Here is a 17871-nt window from a genome sequence, read left to right on the forward strand (position 1 = left end):
GACATCATAATCGCTGCCCAGGGTGGGCGCTGGGAAGGGATGCTGGAGTCAGAGAGAAACCTCTGACGATGCTATTTCCCCATGGCTGCCCCGCCACGTGGCAATACAAGCGGAGCCGATTCACCAAGAGGATGTGCGCCACCACAGTATAAAAAATAAATACTGTTTCGTCAATATTAGTCATGGATGGTTAGTGTGAGCAATTCCTTTCCTCGTTCAGCATTCTCATTGCCCGTGGGAAGTTCTCACCCTGGTGTTATGTGAGCAGTAGGAGAGGTCCTCAGTGATTTTATGCACCCTCTTAAGATGATCCCTTTTGATTATATTGATGGAAGAGAGTGAGATGTCAGTGATCCCCTCTGCCACTCTTGTGGCCTGTGGATTGACCTAATTCTACACAGCAAGCATATCACAAAGTGATGTAGCCAGCCAGCACACTTCCATTAGAACTCCTCTAGAAGGATGACCTGATGGTGACTGGTAGCCTTGCCTGCTTCCGTCTTCTCAGGACATGCAGTTGCTGTTGTGCCTTCCTGACAAGTGATGTTGAGTGCCAATGATAGGTCACTTGTTAAAGTGGATTTCAAGGAACTTGATGCTCTCCACTATCGAGTTATTGATGTGAAGTGGAGGATGGTCATTCCTTGGTCCTCCTGGAATCTCCTTCATCTTGTCCATGTTGAGACTCTGGTTGATACTCATGCACCATTATCATGAGATTTTCCATCACTTTGTTGTGCGACTCATTGTTGTTGATGAGGCCAACTACTGATGTTGACTCTAATGGAGCTAAATTAGTGATGCAGTCGTGGGTCATTCACGCAAACAGGAGCGGGCTGAGCACACAGCCCTGTGATTTGCCTGTGCTCAGCATTTCAGTGCTCTTTGTTTTGCTACTGACTGGACAGATATGGATGGGCCCTCCAGAATCCAGTTACAGAGAGGGGTGTTGAGTCCCAGCGATGACAGCTTCTGTGGAATGATCGTATTAAATGCCAAGCTGAAGTTGATGAGCAGCAGCCTGGCGCATGAGATGTCATTCTTTATGTGGGTTAGGACGGAGATGGAGGGACAAGGCTATGGCATTATTAGTAGAAGTTTCTTCTTTAGGTGAATTGAAGTGGGTGCAGTGTGTCTGGGAGATGTACTGTGATGCATTCTATCAACAGATGCTTGAAGCATTTTATAACAGTGGAGGTCATTGTCACTGGGTGATAGTCATTGAGGCCAGTTACTGTTATCCTCTTTGGAACCGGATGGCGGTGGCTGTCTTGAAACCTGCAGGGTTGATGGTCTGCTGCAGTGAGGGTCTGTAAATGCCTCTGTCAATTGGTCTGCGTAGTCCTTCAGCACCCGACCAGGAATGCTGTCTGGTCCTGCTGCATTGTGTGGGTTCACCTTGGATTGGGTTCTCCTTACCTCGGTTGCAGCAATACAGGTGGCCTTTTCATTTGGAAACCCAGACGTTTCTTCGGGTCATCCTTTTCTTATGGAACCATGCATAAAAGATGTTCAGTCTTTCGGAAGGGAGACGTTGTTGTGTTTGACTCATAAGGTTGACTTGTGATCTGTTATGGTCTTGATCGTTTGCTGCATGCACCTTGAGTTGCTGGTGTCACATAGCTTCTGTGGATACCCATGCTTTGCCTTGTGGTTTGCACAGGAGAGTTCAGCCCTGGATGATCTTGGTGTCATTTTGTTCCCTGTTCAGAAGGCAGCATCATGAACTCTGAGGGGTGCCCAGACCTCTGCATCCAACCACCTGGTTAGCCCTAGTTGTAAAGAATTTGATCTTGGTGACATCTTCAATGCATTTACTGATGTCGCCAGTCACTGAGCTCATGCATTCCTTGATGTTTACATGACCCTTGTGGATGGCCACCTCCCTTAAACAGATCTAGTCTGTGGGCTGCTGTGGCCCCCACCTTGGGCAAGTCCTGATCTCCCTGTGAACTGGCTCAGTTTGTTTTGCCAGTGTTCTGTATGCCCGGGTTAGCAGGATAGATATGTGATCCGAGTAAGCAAGATGTTGAATGCTGAGCTGAAGTCTATGAAGAGCATTCGAAGATACAAGTCTTTATTTTCCAGGTGGGTGAGGGCACTGATGTTATCTGTAAATCGGATGGGACAGTATGCAAACGACAGAGGGTTCAGTGAGTTGACCTTGAGCAGCATCCTTCTCACTTCAGCCTTTGTGAGATGCAATGCCTGTTTGTATGGAGGAGGTGTGGACTTCCTTGCCTCCATGTAATTTTTCACCTCAAAGTGCACGTAGAAGTTATTCAAACCCTCTGGGAGGGAAGCATCCCTGGCACAGGTGGCTGCTACAGCTTTGTGGTTGGTGATGGCACGGATACCCTCCCACATGCGCCGTGTGTTGCTGCTGTCCCAGAAGTGACTGAATCCTCCGGCATGAGTCCTCTTTGCCTCTCTGATGGCCTTGGACAGTTTGGCCCTTATGTTGGAACGTGCATCTCTTCCAGCCTTGTCTCTTGTATTTGTTGCTCTCAATGTGGCCTCCTCTATTTAGGTGATAGTAATGCTGGGTGCCAAGGTCAGGGATGTCTCTAATCGAGTTCATAGCATTCTGGTGGGGGAAAGTGAGCAGCCAGATGTTGTAGTTCATGTGGGGACCAGTGATGTAGGGATGAGGTCCTGAAGAGGGAATATAGGGAGTTAGGAAATAAATTAAAAAGCAGGACCTCAAGTGTGGTAATCTCAGAATTGCTGCCTGCGCCATGTGCCAAAGAGGGGAGGAACAGGAAATTGTGGCAGATGAATGCATGGCTGAAGGGTTGGTGCGGGGGCAGGGGTTCAGATTTGTGGATCATTGGGATCTCTTCTGGGGAATGTCTGACCTACAAAAAGGACAAGTCTATATCTGAACTGGAGGGGGACCAATATTCTGGCAGGCAGATTTGCTTGAGCTGTTGGGGAGGGTTTAAACTAGTTTGCCAGGAGGGTGGGAATCAATGTGAGTGTTGAGATTAGGGTAGAACTTCTTGTGTTGGGTTCAGGATAGGTTTGTCCTGCTGGGATAAGGAAAAAGGAACTGTGGCTGATGAAACACGTCAGGCAACTAGTCAAGATGAAGAAGGAAACACACATTAGATATAAGGCTTCTTCAGGTGCATTCTCTGCCAAGAATGTGCCTGCAGAAGTGGATTCAGCCAGCGGAATGGTCGTTCAGGTGGCAGCATCTGAAAGGGACAACTTCATGGGAGGCACCTCAGAGCGCACTCTGGTTCCTGTCCCTTCAGGCTTTCAGGTTTGTGATGGCTGGCTGTCAGAGCTGGGACAAACGGCGTGGGCTGTCAGTGTGGGGTCGTCCCGCACCCCACAGTGTGGGGACTGATGTTGGGCTGTTGGGAGAGAGAGTGGGTCAGAGGGATCAGTGAGGGGACATCCCACACGGGGTGGGGGGCCAGGGGCAGCTGGGAGGGGAACTGTCAGGTGCTCTCCAGCTGACTGTTATCCCCTTAGCAGCCACTTTCAGGTGGCTGTATTCATGTGCCGGGGGGGGAGGGGGTGTGGTGGAATGGACGGACCTCAGTGCTCCAGCAATTATTCCTCCTGGAGGAGGGTTACAAAGTTTGCATCGCATGCGCCTCCTGCGCTTTCAAGTGGCCTCCCAACAGCTGCATATGGGCATAATATGGAGAGCTCGAAGGGAGCATGAAAATGTCTTAGCATGTAGAATTAAGGAGAACCCCAAGTCATTCTATTGTACATGAAGAACAGAAGGATGACGAGAATGAAGGTGGAGCCACGAAAGGATAAAGGAGGCAACATGTGCCAGGAGGGGGTGGAGGTTGGGGAGGCCCAATGAATATTTTTCTTCATTATTAACAAGGGAAAAGATGCTTGATCATGGTGAGGCTGAAATTGAACAGGCCTGTGTGCTTTTCAATGTGGAGATTAAGGAAGTGGAAGTGTTGGATCTTCTTAAAAACATCAAGACTGATAAATCCTCAGGGCCGTACACGATATACCACAGGCTGCTGTGGGAAGTGAGAGAAGAGATAGCTGGGGCAGTAGCTATGATCTTTGAATCTTCTTTGGCCACAGGGGAGGTGCTGGAGGTTGGTGAATGGGAAATGTAGTCCTCTTGTTTAGAAAAGGTCATTGGGAGATTCCTGGGAATTATAGACTGGTAAGTGTTCCGAAAGTGGTATGCAAACTTGTGGAGAGGAGTCTTAAGGAAAGGATCTGTGAGCATTTGGAGAAGTACAGTCTACTCAAGGGTAGTGGCATGGCTTTGTGAAGGGAAGATTGTGCCTCACGATTCTAATTGAGTCTTTTGAGGAGGTCACAAAACAAAATGATACGGGTAGGGCAGTAGATATGGTCTATATGGATTTTCACAAGGTCCCCCACAAGAGACTCATTTCAAAAGTCATGAGGCATGGGATCAGTGGAACCGTGGCTGTGTGGATAAAAAATTGGCTTGTGGGAAGAAAGCAGAGAGTAGTAGTGGAAGGAAATGATTCAGCCTGGAGGCCGGTGACTAGAGCAGTGCTGGAAGGATCTGTTCTGGGACCCCTGCTCTTTGTGATTTAAAAAAAAAAGATCTGGATGAAGAGGCAGAAGGACGGTTCATTATGTTTGTGGATAACATGAAGGTTGGAGGAGTTGTGGATGGAGCTGAAGATTGTCAAAGGTTACAAGAGGATATAGACAGGATATGGACAGAAAAATGGCAAATGGATTTCAAACTGGATAAGTGGAAGGACAAACCAGAAGGCTGAGTACAGGGTTAATGGTCAGTTACTTAAGAGTGTGGATGAACAGAGGGACTTTGGGGTGCAAACATATAAATCCCTCAAGGTCACTGCACAGGTTGATAGGATAGTTAAGAAGGCATATGGGATGCTGGGAATCATTAATAGGGGGATTGAATTCAGGATTAGAGAGGTCATGTTGCAACTCTATACAAATCTCTGGTAAGTCCACACAGAGTATTGTGTTCAGTTCTGGTCACCTCATTATAGGGAGGATGTGGAAGAGGGTGCAGAGGAGATTTACCAGGATGTTGCCTGGATTGTGAAACAAGGTTAACAGAGCTGGGACTTTTCTCTTTGGAGTGTAAAAGAATGAGAGGAGAATTGATAGAGGTCTACAAGATTATGAGAGGCATAAATAGAGTGGACAACCAGTGCCTGTTTTATAGGGCAGGATCAGCAAACACCAGAGGAAACAAGCACAAAGTTAAGGGAGGGAAATTTAGGGGAGACATTAAGGGTTTTTTTTTATACAGAGTTGTGGGTGCCTGGAATTCCTTGCCAGGGATGGTGGTGGAGGCTGAAACATTGGGGGCATTTAAGAGACAGATTCAGGGATGAAAGAAAAATAGAGGGTTATGAGTTAGGGAAGGGTTAGTCCTTTTTTTTAGGAATGAAGGAATATATAGGTCAGCATTACATCGAGGGCTGAAGGGACTGTACTGAGCTATATTGTTCTATGTTCTGTGCTCACTTTGCTGAATATTACTCAATTTGAGTTCCCAGTTACGTCATTTTAACTCTCCTTCCTACTCTAACATTGACCTGTATCCACCACAGCCAGGATGAGCCCAAATGCAAATTAGATGAACAATACTTTCTTTCTCTGTACCTTTTATCTACCCAGGTCCTCTCATACACCTTTCGTTCCAACAACTTCCTCCCCAGCTGCCTGTTACCCAGTTTCTCCTTCCCTACTTTGCTCAATCTGTGCAGAAACTCTTCTCACTGGTTCCCCTATCCATCCCTCCCTCCTCCACTGTTCCCATCTGCCATCATCTCATTCCATTCTTCACCTTTCTTTATTAAATTCCACAATCTGCAGCCTTTTGTCTCCATTTATCATCTTCTGGCCTTGCAGCCACCTCTAATAACCAACCTCTTCTCATCTGTGGTCACTTGAGTCTCCATAGACTCTTGAGTTATACAGCACAGAAATGAACACCATATACATGCTGACCTTTTTTTGGCCATCTACACTAATTCAATTTGCCACTTCATCTCTTCATTCTGTGCCATGCCTATTTAATTGATTGCGAGAATCTCTCTTTAACGTTGTGATTTATATCTGAAACCATCACCATCTTAGACAGCATGTTCCAGATATCAACTATTCTCTGTGTGAAAAAAATATTTCTCTTCAAATCCTCTTTAAAACACCTTATTACATTTTTTTTGCAGATGACACGAAAATTGGTGGAGTTGTGGAGAGCAAGGAAGGTTATCAAAAGATATAGCAGAATAGATATCATTTGGAAATTTGCATGGAGAAAAATCAGATGGAATTTAATCAGGCAAGTGTGAGATGTTGCACTTTGGTCAAATGCAAGAGGAAAGTATACAGTAAATGGCAGGACCCTTCAAAGAACTGATGTACAGGGAGGTCTTTAGATGCAAGTCCATAGCTCCCTACAAATGTCAATTCTAGTAGATTGGCAAAGAAGGCGTATGGCAAGATTTCCTTCATTGATTAAAAAAGTTGAGTATAAAAGATGATAAATTGCATTACAGCTGAATATATCTTTGGTTAGCCCATAGTTAGAGTTTATGTGAAGTTCTGGTTGCTGCATTGTAGGAAGGATGTGGAGACTTAGAAGAGAGTGCAGAAGAGGTTCATTAGGATGTTGTCTAGACTAGAGATAATTAGTCTAACTTATTAACTTTAATTAGATTTTGGACAAATTTGGTTGTTTTCTCTGGAGCGTCAGAGGCTGAGGGGTGACCTGGTAGAAGTTTGTAAAATTGTGGAAGGGTTTTTTCCAGAATGAAAATGTCAAATACTCGAAGACATAGGTTTAATAGGGGAAAGTTTAAAGGAGATTTTCATAAATAATCGTCTTAAACATGGAAGAAGTAAATAGGATACTAACATTTAAGAGGCACTCAGTTCAAATCCCTTTTATTCCTGTTTTTGCAGACCATATGCAGGCAGATAGGAATAGTGTAGACATGATGGGCCTATTCATGTGCCATGCTATTTATTTTGAAACCAGTGCCATCTTGTTTTGATGCCACTAAAATCATAAAATGATTCTAATGTGGTGCTTGCAGGAGCTGAAAGAAATCACTGCTGCCACACCGATGGTTGTTAACGACTTTTTATTCAAATTCAGGGCGCCCCTTTAAGAGCAGCATGAGCTCAGTCACCTGGTGAATTGCGACATCATAATCACTGTCCAGGTTGGGTGCTGGAAGGGATGGTGGAGTCCGAGAGAAATCTCTGACGACGCCCTTTCCCCATGGCTGCCCCGCCACGTGGCGATACAAGCGGGGCCGGTTGGCCATGAGGATGTGTGCCGCCACACTATCTACCATATGTTAAGATGTTTATAATCCTTTATTAGGTAACATCAGGGAATATAAACCCAGCCCATCTGATCTCTCCCCATAACTCAGGTCCTCCAGTCCAACCACATAATGGAGGTTGATCAAAATGGCCTTTTGTATTTGGAGCCAATTTTGTGGGGGTGTTGTCCTTTTTCCTTGCAAAACATTATTCAGTGAAAGTCCAAAAATCTGATTGGCAGAAATTCTGACCAATTGAGAATCTAGACGTTTCAAAAACGGTCAAACTTTTAAAATTTAGTGGGCTTTTGTGTGTACGTAAGCATCACCGATGCACAGCAACAAGTAACCACGCTTAATACAGATAATCTTATCACAAGGAAAGGTATTTGTATACTGTATTTTTCTTTTGTGCTGTTCATTTTTGAACATAACTTTAAGCATTACACACTCTTTGTGGTGAAAACAAATTACAATTTTGACTTTATTTTTCTTGAAAATTGCTCATTTTGATAAATGAAGCATGCTGTGTTTGCTATCAAAATTCACCTATTTATCACTTCTTTATTCCTCCTTAATTTTTATTTTTAAAAGGAGTGAGATCTGGACCGATCCAATCCCCAATCAGTCCAGATTTTAAGACTTCTATTTATTGAATTTCATCTGCCATTTGCAACCCTATTTCCTCTCTAAGTCTGTTGCTATCATAATCGCTGTTTACCTTTGTACTTCAAGCTCAGTTTTATTTGCCAATTTTAAAATAATGATTTGTATATCCAAGTCCAAATTGCTAAAATGGATTAAGGATATTTGCAGATCTTGCCTTCTCACTGGGGGCGCATTACTGTTTTGAAAATATCATTCACCACTGCTCATTCCTGTATCTTGGACAGTTGCCTCAATCACGTGCTTTCAGTCTTGTGGTCAAGCTTTATCAAGAATCTTTTGAAAGTTCAAGTGCGCAATGTTGACCACAGTTTCATCATCAACCATATTTGTTACCATAGAACCATCGAACAATATGGAACTGACCTAGGTCATTCAGCAATTCTTCAGTCCACTGAGCACCACTCCAATTTTGCTGGATTGCAAGGTGTTAGTTACTAAGGCCTCTGCAGTTTAATTCTCACTGAACTTGTTGCCTGCTCAAATGCTATCAGTTAAGTGTCTTCTGCAAATTTAACATGGTGACATGTAGTTTATAATTCAGACTATTCATGCAAACAGAATAACAACTTGCATAAATCATTTCAAGATGCTTCACATTTCAATTTCAAAAATTGAAATTAAACCATGCAAATAGGTGGAACAAAATCCTGATCAAAGCAAGATTTTCAGAATTCCTTTTATTTAATAATCTATTTACATCGAGGACTTGGATGAGGGAAGAATGTTGGAGACATGAAAAGTGTACATGGGCATATGATGCAAAATTACAATTTTATGTTTAATGGAGGAAATGGTCAACTTTTTTTTCTTGCTGAAGCACCCATGTTTTCAGTGTTAGTTTTAACATTTTAGTTATAGCACAAAAACAGGCCCTTCAGCCCACAGGATCTTCACTAGACAGGAAGCCATATTTAGACTTTTCCTACAATGTTTTAATTTTTAAAAATTCTCTTTAGTTTGCCCCTGATGCTACTACATCTGCAAATGAGGATTTCTGCAAATGAGGACTTGCAAACGAGTTGCAATATATAGTGTCCAGTTAACCTGCCAACCTTCACATCTTTGGGATGTGGGAGGAAACTGGAGCATCCTGAGGAAACACACATGGATACAGGGAAAACTGTATTTTTTAGTTAAAAATATTGCAAACTGTACAAACAGGATTGAACCTGGGTCTCCAGTGCTGTGAAGCAATGGCTCCACCAGCTTCACTGTGCAATTTTGTGAGGTCAATGCGTTCATACACTGTCTGGTTATTCTCACAAAGGGTTGGAGTAAATGGGTCTTTTTCAGAATGGCAGGATGTGACGAGTGGAGTGCCTCAGGGATCGGTGTTGGGTCCTCAGTTGTTTGTAATTTATGTTAATGATTTGGATGAGGGGATTATAAATAACATGAGCAAATTTGCAGATGACACTAAACTGGGTGGCGGTGTGGGGTGTGAGGAGGATGTAAGGAAAATGCAGAGGGACTTGGACAGGCTAGAGGAGTGGGCGGTTAAATGGAAGATGAATTTCAATGTGAACAAATGTGAGGTTATTCATTTTGGGGGAAGTAATAGGAAAGCTGAGTATTATTTAAATGGAGACAAGCTAGGGAGTGGGGAAGTGCAAATGGATCTGGATGTACTTGTTCACCGGTCACTGAAGGCTAGCATGCAGGTTCAGAAAGCTGTGAAGAAGGCAAATGGAATGTTGGCTTTCATAAAGAGGGGATTGGAGTATAGGAACAGAGACGCCCTTCTGCAGTTATACAGGGCCCTGGTGAGACCCCACCTGGAGTATTGCATCCAGTTCTGGTCTCCAAACTTGAGGAAGGACATACTAGCTATAGAGGGTGTGCAGCGCAGACTTACAAGGTTAGTTCCAGGGATGGCAGGGTTGTCATATGCAGCAAGGCTAGAAAAACTGGACTTGTATCCATTGGAGTTTAGAAGGATGAGGGGGGACATGATTGAGGTATATAAAATCATCAGGGGGATAGACAAGGTGAAGTCTGATTACTTGTTCCCAATGATGGGGGAGACGAGGACTAGAGGGCAAAGTTTAAGAATACAGGGTAGGCCCTTTAGGACGGAGATGAGAAAGCATTTTTTTACCCAGAGAAGTGTGAATCTGTGGAATGCTTTGCCACAGAGGGTGGTAGAGGCGGATTCGCTGACTATGTTCAAAAGAGAGTTAGATAAGACTCTTGTGGGTAACGGAGTTAAGGGTTATGGGGATAAGGCTGGAAAGGGGTACTGATGGTAATGATCAGCCATGATCTAAAATAGCGGTGCTGGCCCGACGGGCCAAATGGCCTACTCCAGCTCCTATTGTCTATTGTCCTCAAATACGGTAGTCAAGTAAAGAATTTACATTTCAGCATTGTTTATTCTTTATTGAATTAGTGGAATTGTCAGATTTATTCACCATATACTGAAAGCTCTGGTTTACCATATCTAGTAGGATAAATGTTACTGTATTTTCACTCATAATGCATATAACACGCAAAAAATCTTAAATTGTGTTAAAATATTTTCATATAACGCGTGGGTGTAGTATTCTAAATTCCGACTAGCAAAAGAAATTTCCATTTAAATGGAATGTTAGGCAAAGCACATACTGCCACAGTTAATCTCCCGCAATTAACACCCAATCGGCTTCCTCTAGAGGTGTCAATCGTCCATTATATAGATGATATCCTGCTGCAGCACATTGACAGCTTTGGAGAGGAATCAATTAAATAGATCAAAGACAGGCGGCAGAGTTATGCAGGATTTTGATTCTAATGGTTGTCTCAAATCAGGGGCACTTGATACATTAATCTCCTCCCTCAGGGACAGGTCTGGGCAATTAGCATTGATAAGGTACAGTTTACCATGGCATTCAGTACAGAGAAATATTCCCAAGATCAAAATTTCCCATGGCTGCTAGAAATTGTGCGCGTTCTTTCATTGCTGCTATTATATGCTTGCTGTAATACTTTCATGCTCACTATAAATTGCCAGCGTGTCTTTCCAACAGCCACAATGGTGGCTTTCTTTCAATGCCAATATTATATTCCCATGCTCTTTAATATCCCACACTCACTATAAATTGCCAGTTCGGATTTCCATGCCCTCTATTAATTTTGCGTGCTCTTTCAACATGTAATGTGTGTTATCTGCATAAAAAAGGGTATTAGGCAAGTGGGACTAGAGCAAAATGACATCATTTGGTGCAGAAAATTGGACTGTGTTTCCATTCTGTGGGACTTTACAACTCTAATGTAGGGCATCTTGAGAAAAATAAGATAACAATTTGTGAAGTATAACCCTGCATCAGAAAGTAGTTCACGTTTAATGAACAATTGTTTATTCTTTTACGCAATGTGGGCATCATCGGCAACGTCAGTCATTATGACCATTCTTCATATCTCTCTGAACTGATGAGGAGGCAGAGGTTCAAATACTTTGGAGTTTGGAATCGTATATAGTTCTTTCCTGAAGAACATTTGTGAGGGGAGGAGTCACGTGATGGAGTAGTGGCCGGTCAGGGAATTCCAGCCCTCTCCCGAAAAGTTTAAAAAAAAACACACAAAGCACAAAGGTACATGATTAAAATTTACAACAAAGTAAAAATAAAGGTGAGAAGAAAATGGCAGCGAAGAGAGAAAAGTCGAAAACAACGAGAAGAAAAGAGGAAGAAAGAACGTCGGAAGAAGAAGGTGAAGGCCTTACCTGTCCAAAGAGGCCCGCCGCGGAGAGAGAAGCCCGCTCCCTCAGGTCAGTGGAAGTCCCGGGCTCGGGACTACAAAAATGGCTCGCAGAGCCGAGTAAAAGTGCGCAACCGCGCATGCGCAACTCCTCGTGCATGCGCGATGTGCATGAAAAGAAACACACTGACGGGAGGGGGGAACAGCTGTGGAGTCGATCTCCACAGCTGACAGAGACACCTGCAGCACAGCAGCAGGTGCAGAACACAGAAAATAATGACAACAAGAAAGAAGAGGGTAAAAAGAAAACAAGGAAACAACAGATGGTCAACCCAGAGGAAGAAGAAGAAGAAGAAGAACAGAAATAAATGGAAGAAGAAGAGAAAGGCAAGACAATGATGTATCTTTTTTTAAAGAATATATGGAATCAGTGAAAGAATGGCAATGACAAGAATTTAATGAGATAAAAAGAAGAATTAAGAATGCAGAAGAAAAAATGAATAAAATAGAAATGGTCATGTCAGAGATAGGAAAAAGAGTGGAAAATGTGGAAGAATGAGAAATAATTGTAGAAATGGAAGTAAAGGACTTAAAAGAGAAATTAGAAGAATCTAATAAAAAAGTTAAAGAGACACATGAGCTGTTAGCTCAGAAGATAGATATAATAGAAAACTATAATAGAAGAAATAATATAAAGATAGTGGGCCTTAAGGAAGATGAAGAAGGCAAGAATATGAGAAAATTTATAAAAGATTGGATCCTCAGGGTCCTAGGAAGACCAGAATTACAGGAAGAAATGGAAATAAAGAGGGCACATAGAACTTTAGCCCCGAAACCACAACCGCAGGAAAAACCAAGATCCATTTTAGTAAAATTCTTAAGATATACAACAAGAGAAAATATATTGGAGAAAGCAATGAAGAAAGTAAGAGAAGACAAAAAGCCACTGGAATATAAAGGTCAAAAATTTTTTTTCTATCCAGACATAAGTTTTGAACTCCTGAAGAAGAGGAAGGAGTTCAATACAGCAAAAACGATCTTATGGAAAAAAGGATATAAATTTATGTTAAAGTACCCAGCGGTACTTAAAATAGTTATTCCAGGGCAACAAAACAGACTATTCTCGGATCCAGAGGAAGCAAGAAAATTTGCAGAACAACTACAAAACAAGCAGAGAGATGAAGACATGTAATAAGAGTAAAAATGACCACGATTTATATGTATATGGGTAAAGAGGTATATGTGTGTATATGTATAGTGTGCATACATGAATGTATCCGTATTTAGAGGAAAATATATAGAGTATAGACAAGAATTAATAAGGGAGGGAAAGGGAATAGAGGGAATAAGGAGGGAATTAAAAGAGTGACCTTTGTTACATATGAAAATTGAGATCTTTTCTGGGGGGAGAGGAGTTACGGTCACGGCAAAATCAGTTGACGTTTGTGAGTGAATTCGCAAATCCAAATGGAGAGGGGAGATGTGGTTGCCCGACAAGGGATAAAGGGCAACTCAGGAGGGGGAGGGGAGAATGGGGTTAAAGAAGTTTTAAATAGGAGAATAAGGAAAATGTTTGATGTTTTAGAAATGTTGTCTTATAAAGTGTTCAAAACAAGAAAGCAGAAATGGATAAGAAGGAAAGGTGATGATGGAGAAACAGAAAGGGAAGATAAACAAAGTATGAAATGGCTACGCTGAACTATATGACTTTAAATATTAACGGAATACATAACCAAATCAAAAGGAAGAAACTGCTAAATTTACTGAAAAAAGAAAAAAATTGATATAGCATTTGTGCAAGAAACACATTTAACTGAATTGGAGCACAAGAAATTAAAGAGAGATTGGGTAGGACACGTAACAGCAGCATCGTATAATTCAAAAGCAAGAGGAGTAGCTATATTAATTAGTAAAAATGTGCCAATTAAAATAGAAGAGGAAATAATAGATCCAGCAGGGAGATATGTAATGATAAAATGTCAGATATATTCGGAGTTTTGGAATCTACTCAATGTATATTCACCTAACGAAGAAGATCAAAAGTTTATGCAAGATATTTTTTTGAAGATAACAGATACGCAAGGGAACATAATAATAGGAGGGGATTTCAACCTGAATTTGGATTCAAATATGGACAAAACTGGGAAAAAAATTAACAGAAAGAACAAAGTAACCAAATTTATAATTAAATCGATGGAAGAAATGCAACTTTTGGATATTTGGAGGAAACAACACCCAAATGAAAAGGAATATTCATATTATTTGGGTAGACATAAAACATACTCAAGAATAGACCTATTTTTGTTATCAGCTCGTATGCAAGATAGAGTAAGAAAAACAGAATATAAAGCTAGAATATTATTGGACCATTCACCCTTGATATTGACAATAGAGTTAGAGGACATCCCTCCAATAATGTATAGATGGAAATTAAACTCCATGCTACTTAAAAGGAAGGATTTTAGAGAATTCATTGAAAGACAAATTAAAATGTATTTTGAAATAAATACGGAATCAGTGAAAGATAAGTTTATACTATGGGATGCAATGAAAGCGTTCATTAGAGGGCAAATAATAAGTTATGTAACCAAGATGAAGAAGGACTATAATCAGGAAACAGAGCAGTTGGAAAGGGAAATAGTAAATATAGAAAAAGAATTAGCAATGAAGGAAGATACAACTAAAAGAAGAGAATTGGCAGATAAAAAAATAAAATATGAAACACTACAAACATATAAGGTGGAGAGGAACATAATGAAGACAAAACAAATGTTATGAACTAGGGGAAAAAACGCACAAAATTTTAGCATGGCAGCTTAAGACAGAACAAGCTAAGAAAATGGTATTGGCATCAAGGAAAAAAGACAATCAAATCAAATATAATCCAACGGAGATCAAGGAAAACTTTAGAGAATACTATGAACATTTATACCAAACTGAAAACGAAGGGAAAGAAGGGAAAATAGATGAATTTTTAACTAAAATTGAACTACCAAAATTACAAATAGAGGAACAAAATAAATTAATAGAACCATTTGAAATAGTAGAAGTACAAGAGATAATAAAAAAATTACCAAATAATAAAACACCAGGAGAGGATGGATTCCTAATAGAATTCTATAAAACATTTAAAGATTTATTAATTCCTCCCCTCCTGGAAGTAATCAACCAGACTGATAAAACACAAAGCTTACCAGATTCATGTAAAACGGCAATAATCACAGTAATACTAAAGCAAGGGAAAGATCCGCTCGCACCAGCGTCATATAGACCAATATCATTACTTAACACAGATTATAAGATAATAGCTAAGTTATTAGCAAACAGATTAGCAGAGTATGTACCTAAAGTGGTAAATCTAGACCAAACTGGATTTATTAAATAAAGACGCACAACAGACAATATTTGTAAATTTATTAACTTAATTCATGCAGTAGAAGGGAGTAAAGCGCCAACAGCAGCAGTTGCTTTAGACGCAGAGAAGGCCTTTGACAGAGTAGAATGGAATTATTTATTCAAAGTATTGCAAAAATTCAGTTTACCAGAGAAGTATATTAATTGGATTAAAGCATTATATAAGGGGCCATTGGCGAAAGTGACAGTAAATGGATATATATCAAAGCAATTTAACTTAAGCAAGTCAACATGGCAGGGATGCCCACTATCACCCTTATTGTTTGTGTTAGCTATAGAACCACTAGCAGAATTGATAAGAACAGAAAATAATATAAAAGGGATAAAAATAAAAGAGAAGGAATATAAAATCAGTTTATTTGCGGATGATGTTATAGTATACTTAACAGAACCAGAACTATCAATAAAAGAATTATATAAGAAATTGAAGGAATATGGAGAAGTGTCGGGTTACAAGATTAACATAAATAAAAGTGAAGCAATGCCAATGAATAATGTGGATTTCTCAAAATTTAGGAAGGAATCACCATTCAGATGGCAAATGCAAGCAATAAGACAACTAGGTATACAAATAAATAAAAATCTCGGCCATCTATATAAACTCAATTATTATCCACTAATGAAAAAATTACAGGACGATTTAGAGCATTGGAAAGATTTGCCATTAACACTAATAGGAAGGATAAACTGTATTAAAATGAACATTTTCCCAAGGATATTATACCTATTTCAGGCATTGCCAATACACTTGACAGAGAAATTCTTCAAGGAGTTAAAGAAAATAATAAGGAAATTTTTATGGAAAGAGGGGAAACAGAGGATGGCACTAGTTAAATTAACAGAATGGTATAAACAAGGAGGCTTACAACTGCCAAACTTTAAAAATTATTATAGAGCCGCACAATTAAGATACCTATCAGATTTTTATCAAACAAGGGAAAAGCCAGATTGGACGAGATTAGAACTAGATAAAATAGGGGAAAAGATACCTGAACACATATTATATAAATGGGATGAAAAATTGGTACAACGTAGGAGTTCACCAGTATTACATCATCTACTCAATATTTGGAAAAAGATTCATGTAGAAAGGAATAAAACAAATTACCAATGACCAAAACTAACATTGACGCAAAATAAGTTACTCCCTTTTACAATAGATAACCTTTCCTTTAGAGAATGGGAGAAAAAAGGGATCAAAAGAATAGAAAATTGTTTTTCAGGAAATAGATTATTATCCTTTGAACAAATAAAAGATAAATACAATACAACTCAAGATACAGTGCTGGCATATTACCAATTGCGATCCTACTTGAAGGACAAATTAGGAAGCAGTCTGAGGTTACCAGAGGGAAGTAACTTTGAATATGTGATTACAGATACAATGATAATCAAAAGATTTATAACAAATATGTATATTAAACTGCAAGAAAAGGAGAATGAGGAAACAAATGGTAAAACTAAACAAAAATGGGAACAAGATTTAAATATAAAGATAAAAAAGGAAACGTGGGAGATGTTATGTTCTGGAACGATGAGAAATACAATAAATACGAGGTTACGTATGATACAATATAACTGGATACACAGGCTTTACACTACACCTCAAATGTTAAATAAATGGTACCCAACAGTATCTGACAGATGTTTTCGCTGTAAAAAGGAAATGGGAACAACAATTCATGGAATCTGGACATGTGAGAAAGTGAAAAAATTTTGGGAAGATCTAAACCAAATATTAAATAAAATTACAGAAAACAATATACCAAAAAATCCAGAGATCTTCCTCCTAAGTAACATATAAAAACAAAGAATTTGGAATTGATTTGGATGGTGCACAAAAAAGATTTGTTAAGATAGCTCTAGCCGTAGCAAAAAAATGTATTATGTCAACCTGGAAATTGGAAGATAATTTGAAAATACAACAATGGTATATAGAAATGAATAAATGTATTCCATTAGAAAAAATAACATATAGTTTAAGAAATAATATTGAAATATTTGAACAAATATGGGAGCCTGACATGAAACACAATAGAGAAAACCTACCGGGGACATTCACTACCTAAATTAATGAAAGGAGAAGGAAATGAAAAGAATTGACTCAGTGGAATTTCTTGTTTATTTTTATTGAATGACAACATTGTTTGACTGGTTTAATGTATCTTAGATTTTGTACTTTAAATGGATGTGGGGGGGTAGGGGGGGTGGGATGGGAGGGGGGGGAGAATATGACACTGTATATATTTGAAAAGGAAAATGTATGTATCATGGTCAATGTGGTTTATGGTATGAAAATTTAAAAAAAATAACATTTGTGATCCAGGTGTAGGTTTATGACAATCTTGTATTAAATTTAAATTTAGACATAGCATGGTAACAGGCCATTTCGGCCCACGAGTCTGTGCTGCCAAATTTACACCCCATTAGCCTACACCCCCAATACATTTTGAAAGATGGGAGGAAACCGGAGTCCCCAGAGAAAACTCATGAAGATATGGGGAGAACCTACAAGCTCTTTATAAAAAGTGCAGAATTCGAACCCCGGATCCGATTGCTGACACTGTAAAGACATTGCGCTAACTGCTACGCCAACCGTGCTGCTCCATTCTACTGAGTTTTTAAAAAATGTTCTAATGCTATTGCAATGCAGCAACATGGGTTCAAATCTTCTGTCTGTAAAGAGTTTGTATGTTCTCCCCATGTCTTTCTTCTGGATGGTCTGGTTTCCTCTCTCCTTTCAAAATATGTACAGGATTTATAGGTTAATCGGTGTATTTGGGGAGCACAGTCTCATACTGATCTCTAAATTAAAAAAAAACATTTC

General features: G+C 40.0%; 1 protein-coding gene across 14 annotated transcripts in view; it reads left to right on the top strand.

The window, feature by feature from the left end:
• Positions 1–17871, top strand: part of LOC138736062 (protein CASP-like) — a 525702-nt gene that overhangs the window by 52087 nt on the left and 455744 nt on the right. The window contains exon 1 of one of the 14 annotated variants that reach the window (XM_069884922.1): positions 47–189. The exons of the other annotated variants lie outside the window; for them this stretch is intronic. Within the exon in view, the coding sequence (XP_069741023.1) occupies positions 187–189 (3 nt within the window). The 5' untranslated portion in view covers positions 47–186. Of the gene's footprint in view, positions 1–46; positions 190–17871 lie in introns of those variants that run through there. 14 annotated transcript variants of the gene reach the window in all.

Source organism: Narcine bancroftii, chromosome 6 (assembly GCF_036971445.1).
Source record: "Narcine bancroftii isolate sNarBan1 chromosome 6, sNarBan1.hap1, whole genome shotgun sequence".
NCBI lineage: Eukaryota > Metazoa > Chordata > Chondrichthyes > Torpediniformes > Narcinidae > Narcine > Narcine bancroftii.